This window comes from Sus scrofa, chromosome 13 (genome assembly GCF_000003025.6).
Source record: "Sus scrofa isolate TJ Tabasco breed Duroc chromosome 13, Sscrofa11.1, whole genome shotgun sequence".
NCBI classification, from domain to species: domain Eukaryota; kingdom Metazoa; phylum Chordata; class Mammalia; order Artiodactyla; family Suidae; genus Sus; species Sus scrofa.
In genome coordinates this window covers 190377037-190386657 of record NC_010455.5, presented here as the reverse complement: position 1 = coordinate 190386657, position 9621 = coordinate 190377037, and the positions used below count along the sequence as shown (strand labels likewise).

The following is a 9621-nucleotide window of genomic DNA, read 5'->3' as shown; positions in this document are numbered from 1 at the left end:
TGCACGGAGCCAGAAAGTTCCTAATTGCACTTTTTTTTTTTTTTTTTCTTTTTCTCCGTAGTCATCTCTTATATTTACTTGGCCAAGAAGATGGAAGTCACAGACATTCAAAAGCATCTCTTAAGTGTTTATAACTTGCAGAACATTGAGTTAAATACAGATTTTTCAGCAGTAGATGGGGGGATGCTCTCTAATCTCATGGGGCTTATAGTGGATCACAGAAGATGGAAAATTAGACAAGCATTCAAAATAATATGTAGTGAGGGCTATGACATAATCCCACAGTTGCCTTGCAAATTCTAGATTCTAAATAAGGCCTGTTTCTACATATCCTTGAGCATGTGTGATCCAGATGGATTATGGGAACATTCACTCTAGTGTAATTTTTCAGCTTTCCTCTAAATGTTCACCAGAAGTGACCGCTCTAACTACATGCAGCTTTAATTTCCCTGGGGGGTCCAGTCTCTGTGTGAAAAGGCAGTTAACATGAACTCATATACAATTGGGAGGGGAAAAAAAAAAAATGCAAGTGCCAGTATAATTGCCACAGAAAAGTAGAAATGCAAAAAAAAAAAAAAAAACCACTCATGATTTGCGCTTCATATACTCTCTTCTTCAGGACATCTGCTTGGCCTCTCCCATGATGATTCCAAATTCTGTGAAGAGAATTTTGGTTCCACAGAAGATAAGCGCTTAATGTCCTCCATCCTGACCAGCATTGATGCATCCAAGCCTTGGTCCAAATGCACCTCAGCCACCATCACAGAATTCCTGGATGATGGTCATGGTATGTAGAGTTCCACAGGCTCAGAAGCAAAAGTTGGCATTATTACAGGTGGTGCTTCATTATATCCTCAGGACTTTCATCTTGCCCTCCGAGACAGTGGTTGTTTAGTGTCAAAAAAAAAGTGGGGGGAGGCAGGCAAAGGGACTGCCTGTTGTTGTGTAATGCCAGCATCCTTGGTGGCATTATAGCTATGGTATTTTCGCTTTTGAATTGCAAAGTTCAAAGCAAAGCAGGGTGGGAGACCACACAGAATGCCTAGCTAGTGCCCTGAAAGCCTGGCTTTTATTCCCTCTTTCACCACTAGCTTCCTGTGAGAACTTTGGCAGATATCTTGTTTCCCTACTATGAATATGACTCTCAGAATTATTTGTTCCATGCTTATTATGGGGGTGTAGTTAAAATGTAGGTGACGATTCTGTCAGATTCTCTTTATGGCCACAAAACGTCAGGAAAGGGGAGTTGCCGTCATGGCTCAGTGGTTAACGAATCCAACTAGGAACCATGAGGTTGCCTGTTCGATCCCTGGCCTGGCTCAGTGGCTTAAGGATCCGGCCTTGCCCTGAGCTGTGGTGTAGATCACAGATGTGGCTTGGATCCCACATTGCTGTGGCTCTGGATAGGCCGGTGACTACAGCTCTGATTAAACTCCTAACCTGGGAACCTTCACATGCTGTGAGTGAAACCCTAGAAAAGACAGAAAGACAAAAAAAAAAAAAAAAAAAGTCAGGAAAGGAAGTCCTTCAGATTTGCATTCACCCGGAAAGATTCGGTTTTTATCCTGACAGCAGGTTTTCCTGAAAGTGGAATCAAAACTGCCAAACAGAAATAGAAAATCAATCTAAATGGTGAGCAAACTGTTTTAAGAACTTCAAACGAAAATCTTTGGCTTTATCCTCTAAATACAGTTCAGAAACACAGCAGACTTTATGAAGTTCTGTAAATCTAGGATTAGTGCTGTAAATTATATAAAAATACTAAGGAAGTCACAGTTTTTAAAAGTAATAAATTTTGACCCTTGAGTAATCTTTGAAACAAGCTGTTGCTAATTTCCTTGCTTTCCTTGTAACCTTACAATCTAGAAACGTAGGAGAATAGATGCATTTGAGTAGGAATAGATCATCAGTCACCAGAGTTCAAGTTTCTCATATTGTAGGAATGGACATACTGTCATTTTTTTTTTTTTTTCTTCAAATTTGTCTCTTTCTAAAGCTGGTGGTTGAGGTGAATATGAGAGAAATTCTTGATTATGATAATTATCCCTGAAGTTATTTCATGACGTACGGTTCAAAGTTGGATAAAGACAATCTGTGATAACTGTTCTTTCCTAACTCCACCAACTTTATGGCTTGGTATTGTTGTAATTTCTTTGTGAGCTGGCCTTCTTGAACTTTGGCTGCATAATCACAAAACAATTAAGAAATTCAATTCTGGGAGTTCCCATTGTGGCTCAGTGGAAAAGAAGCCAGCTAGTATCCATGAGGACATGGGGTTCAATCCCTGGCCCTGCTCAGTGGGTTAAAGGATCCAGCATTGCCATAAGCTGTGGTGTAAGTTGCAAGACACACCTCAGATCTGGCATTGCTGTGGCTGTGACATAGGCAGGCAGCTGTAACTCCAATTTGACCCCTTGCCTGGGAACTTCCATGTGCTGCAGATATGGCCCCCTCCCCCCCAAAAAAAAGAAAGAAAGAATGAAAGGAAGGAAGGAAGAAATTCAATTATTTTCAGACAGAAAGAAATTCTTTGATATTTTATAGCCAAATGTCGTTAACTGATTTTTGCTATGTTAATCATTGATCTGGCAATACTTTAGCTACTGCTTAAATTTCTTATTCCTGAAGACAATCCACACCCATCTTCCTCTAAAACTTTCCCTCAACCTAAAGTAAATATTATTTTTTGCCAAATTTAGAAATGATATCAAGAATAAATATATCAGGTTTTTCCTTTAGACTAATAATACGATGGTATTTTTCTATTTAACTCAATTTAAAATGCTCGTTGAATGCTGATAAAGTCCTGAAATAAATGTTTCCTAATCATCTGCCTGTCTACCTTGATCAAGTCCATATCTCATAACGTTCCTCTTGGGTGGAATCTTAGTTTCCACTCTTCACATTACTTTTACTTACTTTTTCAAATTTTCTGAAAGTGGAATAACATTAATATTTTATTTCAAAATCACACACTACACAGTCCAAAAAGTTGAGCTAAACTTTGAATCATTAAATGAATGGATTTAGTTGCTAAGGCAGCAAATACTTATGGCTAAAATGGGACCAACTTTTTTTCCTGTATAAGTATTAGGTCAGCTAATTACAATGCTGTGCAGAATTTTGTTCCTTACTGCCATATTTCTGGAATGATTCATTTATTTCATGTTTGTGGAATTCATGATTTTACTTTCCATGCAGTAAAGATGCTTCCAGTCTTGTTTTCATTTTTTTTTAAACATTATTTCTGTAGTTAAAAGAGTCTGATACTCTGCTTTTTAAATTTTTACAACAAATTTTATACATCTCCCTGTGTCTTTTCCAAAGGATTTCATGGTAGATAACAACCAAGACCATACTTTTATTAGAAATAAATCTTACTGGAGTTCCTTTTGTGGCTCAGCAAGTTAAGAACACAACATAGTCTCTGTGAGGATGCGGGTTCGATCCCTAGCCTTGCTCAGTGGGTTAAGGATTCAGGGTTGCCGCAGGTTGAGGCATAGGTCTCAGATGCGGCTGCAATTCGACCCCTAGCTCAGGAACTTCCATATGCCACAAGTGCAGTGGTTAAAAAAAAAAGAGAGAGAGAAAGAGATCTTATTCATCTACACTGAGGAAACCTTACCTGAATTCCCCACCTATTTGTTTATATTCAATAAATAAATACATTCCTTACCAACATTTATTGGACAGGAAATTCTCATAATCATTCTTTCATTTTATCCAGCCTAGACTCTCTCAATTTTGAATGTGTTGATTAGGCAGTCTTGGGTTTTAACCACCGCCCCCTCAAAAATATTCAATTTTATTAGTAGCCTAGGGTTAAAGTAATTTCAGAATGGTGGGCATCTAAGAAAGGCACTGTGGCTATGACACAGTGGCAAAGCTCAATTATGTTTATTTTAAAACAGCATGCACAGATACAGAACTGAAACAGTAATGCTCTGTAGCACCACCATTTAAACTTGAACTTAATAATTAAATAACTTTTAGATGGCAACCAAAAACTGACCTAAGTCAGTTAAAAAGTGTGGAAAGATAAGAACTAGTCAAAGGAATTTTTGAGATGGTGGTGGTTTTGACATTTCAACTTCAGAGCTTTGGGGAGAACCAAGGAGACAAAGCCCAAGATGATGGAAAAACAAAAAAGGCAAACAAATATTATGCCTTCGTTGAATGACTAAGCTGCTATCATGATTCCAAATCATAAAACCCTTTCATTTTATTAGTAGAGAGCCATTCACACTTTCAAGCAGAGCCCATTCATTTATCCTTTTGTTTGTTTGTTTGTTTGTTTTGGCATATAGAAGCATATGAGGCATATAGAAGTTCCCAGCCTAGGGATCAAGTCCCAGCCAGCGCTGCAACTTATGCCACAGCTACAGCAACTCCAGATACTTAACCCACTGTGCCAGGCCAGGGATTGAACCCACATCTCCACAGAGACAGCATGCGGGATCATTAAACCACTGTGCTGCAGTGGAAACTCCTCATTCATTCATAGTTAGCAGAATTTTCTGTTCTAATTTTCCAGGCCACTAATAATTTAAGCAATAAAATGGTTATTTTGGTGAGTAAGGCACTGCAGACAGGTAAGCTCAGAGCGAGAAGTAAAATTGTTTGACATTAGAATATCTGTGAAAAGTAGCCCTAAAACAGTGGTGGTCTGGCTCCATTTTCCAGAAAGTCAAAAAGCCTTTTACAGCATCGTGAACGCTCAAGGTATCCATGTTTCAGCAATTGCAATAGTTGATAACTCAAAAAAGAAGTGATTTTCAGTTACTTAGGAAGATTAAATTAGGACACTAATATTAAAAGGTGCCAAAGCAATTGCTGGGGTTTTTTTTGTTTGTTTTGATTTTTGTCTTTTTAGGGCCACTGCTGCAGCCTATGGAAGTTCCTAGGCTAAGGGTTGAATCGGAGCTGTAGCGACTGGCCTACACCATAGTCACCGCAACGCAGGGTCTGAGCCACGTCTGTGACCTACATCACAGCTCACAGCAACACTGGATCCTTAACCCACCGATTGATGCAGGGATTGAACTCGCATCTTCATGGATACTAGTCGGGTTTGTTACCACTGAGTCATTGCAGGTACTCCCGCAATTGCTGTTTTAAAGTAGATAGTCTCACAAAGTGTCTACAATGTTCAGGTAGTACCCAAAGAGTCCATTACTTCGAAAATCCATTTACAGACTAGCTCATCTGCCTCCTTCCCACCTCCAGCAATGCTGGAGAAAGGAGGTCTTAGAGTGCAATTAAATTCAAATCATTTCGTTTGTTTTTAAAATGATTAGCCAGAAGTAGCTGGACGTTCATAGCACTCTGCTACTGCCAAATTTAAATTTATTAATATTGAGTGTTTCCTGATTAAGTTCCAGCAAGAAATATGTAGCCGCTAGGTTATGGTTGAAAAGTCAGTGTGCATTCTCTGAAATAGCTGTGCCTGCAGATTAGTGATTCAGAAAAGAAGAAGCCCTGTCTTATGTGGGTGGGGCACCCCCACCCCCACCCCCTCACCCCAGCCTGGCCAAGATACTTGTAGACATTCTGCAGTGTTTATACAAGTTAGCTCTAGGCAAGCTGGCTAGGCGTATGATCCTCAAAAATAAAGGTAAGCGCTGGCAGAGAAAGTGCACGGCAAAAGCAACTTTTTAAATTTCCTTTCTCAAATGCCTAATCTTGAAGCCAAAAACAATAGTAGTGTCTGCGGGATCCCTGAGTCCACCGTGCCCAGTGATAAGAAGGGCCACTGCCTAAGGAGACACAGCTCAAGAACCGCCAAGACAGAGGCTGCTAAGGAAAATCTATGGAGAGCTTTGAAAATTAACTGCTAGCCTACTTAAAGAACCGAGTGTCCAGCCATGTATTGAATGCAAAACTTTAGAGATAAAATGGTATGAGGAAAATCCATTCTCTGAAATTTTTGTAAGTGGAGACAGTAGAGATAGCAATATAATCTTATTCAGTTTTTAAGGTTGTGCTCATAAAATTCAAAACCCAATAGAGTAGTCTCTCTCTCATTTATTTATTTATTGGCTGTGCCCCATATCTTTTTTTTTTTTTGAGGTACATATAGTTAATTTACAACCATCATGGTATTCTCTTGATTTTCACAATAAATATTTTCTTTCACAGAGTCTGCAAGTAAGACATGTATTTTAAGTCCCACAGCAAAAACCTGTATGTTTAAAAAAAATATGCCTCATCCTTTAACAAGGAGAATTTTTTGTTTTTTGTTTTTTTTGCTTTTATGGGTCTCATCCACAGCATATGGAGGTTCCCAGGCTAGGGGTCCAATCTGAGCTACAGCTGCCGGCCTACAGCACAGCCACAGCAACGCATGATCCGAGCTGAGTCTGCGACCACCACCACCACTCATGGCAACTCGGGATCCTTCACCCATTGAGCAAGGCCAGGGATCAAACCCGCACCCTCGTGGTTCCTAGTCAGATTCGTTTCTGCTACGCCACGACGGGATCTCCCAACACGGGGAATTTTTCATCTAATTCCCTTGGCATGACATCTGCTAAACAGAGCACCACTGCTTCTCACAGGTGCACAAACGTCTCATGAATTACTTTGGTCGGTAACATTGTCTATGTCTTTGTCACCGCCCATGTGAATTTATCTATCGCTGATCCCATAACGCGTCAGTATTTCTTCTGGACTTAGACATTCAAATACAGACCTAAAAGAAGAGGTGTGGGACCACACAGATGATGATAGGATGTGAAAGGAGAGAGTGTGCTTTGTTGGAAGGCTTCTTTGAATGAGTTTCGTTAGGAATATTAATTGATTTCTCCTAGACCTTGGATATTTGGGCCAATGCTTAATTTTATGTGTGTGTATTGAAAAGGAAGAGAAAACAGAAATAAGTACAGTGCTCGAAATAGGGGGAGGGGTTAAAAGACCAAAAAAAAAAACAATGAACCTTAATCTGATCATTTTCATTAATCCTTAATATGAAAGACAAACAGTGCTAGAAGTCAAATAGAAAAAAAAAAAAAAAAAAAAAACCAAGGGTTTTTCTGCTGCATTTTCTGGAAGCATGACATACCTTCCATCACTCTTAATTGTACTTTGTAGCCATGGAGAGATTTCTGCAACCTTTCCTTTATTTGTCCATATCACTGGGTCCTACTTTTAATTTTTTTCACCTTATTCTTAGCATTTGGCTTAACATGGATAGTAAAAAACAAATATGTGATGTTCACACCTTTCTGTTGTCTTTCTTTTAGAAGCGCTCCATTACACACACAAAATGTTAATAAGCTGAGAAGGAAGGAAAGGAGAGAGGGAGAGAAAAAGGGGGAAAGAAAAGGAAAAAGAACTTGGCAATTTTGTGGAACAGAGCAGACAAAACATCAGCAGTGAAACCTGATTAATTTTTCAGGCTAAAGGCAAATTTAGAAATATCTGAAGAAGTAGTGGAGAATAAAAGTAAAACAGATTAAGAAGAGTCAGCAATAGATTGGATGCTTTTAGAGGTCAAAATAAATGACACTAAAAAATTGATCAGTTTCTTCTCCCATCCTCTCCCAAATTGTACACATTTTTAAAGGTGGAAAATGTATATCCAATCCACCATTGCTCAGATCTTAAATATTTCATACTGTGAGATTCAGAATCGGGCTCTATATTGATTTTTTTATTGTCATACCCTGGCGCAAATCTGCCATTTGGTAGTGACGTCTGCACCTGTTTTATGGCAAAAGACCTAATTCAACGTACAGATGAAATCAATACCCTGTATATATCAGGGTTAGCAGAAACTAATGCGGCAACCCATCCCAACGTTGAGGACTTTGCAGTAATAAATGAAGGCACATCTGAAAGAGATCATTTTATGTTAAGCAAGAAAAGGCCATGTCCAAATGACCTTTAAGGGAAAACCATAGAGCTAAGATAGCTTTTCGTTTTGTTTTAAATAACACAGCGAATGTGTTCTTCATTTTTTTAACACTTATGCTTTGGTATTGACCTTCATAAAGAAGATGCACCTCTTGAAGCCTCCTTATTGGAAGTTGATTTCAACTGGCATCATAAATTTCTTTTCATGCATGTCTGCTAGGGAGGTAAAAAGTTGTCAAGGACCAAGTGGCCATGGAGAGGTGGTGGGTTACTTTGGCTTGAGAGAAAGGAAGTCAATCCATGCCACAGACACCCCCCCCACACACACACATTAACATTTTCCCATCTAAGACCTAGGACCCAGTCTTACAGTCTGTGCTTTTTGGTAAAATAAAATTTAAAAAAAAAAGAAAAAGTTTTTTCAAGCAGCACTATTGAAGAACTGGCAAACTTTCTTGCTGCCTCAGAGATCTGTTGACAGTCTTCTACCATCAGCCATCTGCTAAGCATCCCCTGGTTTATGCAAGGCTCTTTTTCCTGTAGCAGGGAAGATAATGCTTTTCCTGGAGTTCCGAAAGGGACTCATCTCACTTTATCTTCCAAACAAAGCTTAGGGAGCTTGTACTATCACTCTTTCCTGTTGACTTGATGTTGAGGTTTTTTCTTTTAACTTGATGTTTGTCTCCCCAAGTTCTCTTTGGCTGGATACTTATTTTTTCTTTTTGCTGTTTCTTTGGGCCGCTCCCGCGGCATATGGAGGTTCCCAGGCTAGGGGTCGAATTGGAGCTGTAGCCACCGGCCTACGCCAGAGCCACAGCAACGCGGGATCCGAGCCACGTCTGCAACCTACACCACAGCTCACGGCAATGCTGGATTGTTAACCCACTGAGCAAGGGCAGGGACCGAACCCGCAACCTCATGGTTCCTAGTCAGATTCGTTAACCACTGCGCCACGACGGGAACTCCTGGATACTTATTTTTAATGCTTTTTCTGGCTTGCCTTAAGAAGCTCTACCTCTTCAAACATTCTGGCTCAGAAGGTAAATAGGAACTTTACTCTTCATTCATTTTCATATAATGCCTCCATCACAGATTGACAAATTTTAAGGTATTCGCTTGGAAGAAACTTGAGTGTCGTTGTAAAAACACTTGCAGTACCCTGAAAATGTGCTGAATATTCCATTTCTCAGTGGAAAGTAGGATTTAAACATGGTTTTCTTCTGCTGAGTAAAAAGAGTAACGCAAATACATCTAAAATGTTGTTAAATATCTTAGGCATTGTACCAACTATGATTGTTTCATATATATATATATTTTTTTTTTTTGGTGACCCCTTATATCTCGGTGGGCTAATTTTACCCTTACAGTATCACAGTGAGAAGAGAAACATTTCATAGATCTTGAAAATAAATTAAGGAGAGGTTAACTAACTTGGCCAAGAACACTCAGCCATTTAGTGTTTTGCCAGAATTAGACTTTGGACCGGGTGTTTCTACCATTAGGCAGGCTGGCTTCCATTTAAAGGATCCTTACACATGCCTGTCCTTTAACAATAAAATAAGAAATCTCTCCACATGCTAAGCAGAGGCAAGAGGGTATATGATGAGGAGGGCAGATGCTGAGTATAAAACTCTAATAGCTTTGGGACCTTGGGTAAGTGATCTGTCTTTATATGCCTCAGTTTCTTTATCTACGAAACTAAGAACATAAAAGAATCAGCTTCATAGCGTTCTCACGACGATGGATTAAGCTAATACATTTTAAGAA

The 9621-nt window shown here is 39.3% G+C and overlaps 1 protein-coding gene across 3 annotated transcripts in view; it reads left to right on the top strand.

Moving 5' to 3' along the window:
• Positions 1-9621, top strand: part of ADAMTS5 (ADAM metallopeptidase with thrombospondin type 1 motif 5) — a 60092-nt gene that overhangs the window by 26453 nt on the left and 24018 nt on the right. For all 3 annotated transcript variants that reach the window (XM_021070866.1, XM_021070865.1, XM_021070864.1), the window contains one exon: positions 620-787. In XM_021070866.1, coding sequence (XP_020926525.1) covers positions 620-787 — 168 coding nt within the window. The remainder of the gene's footprint in view (positions 1-619; positions 788-9621) is intronic.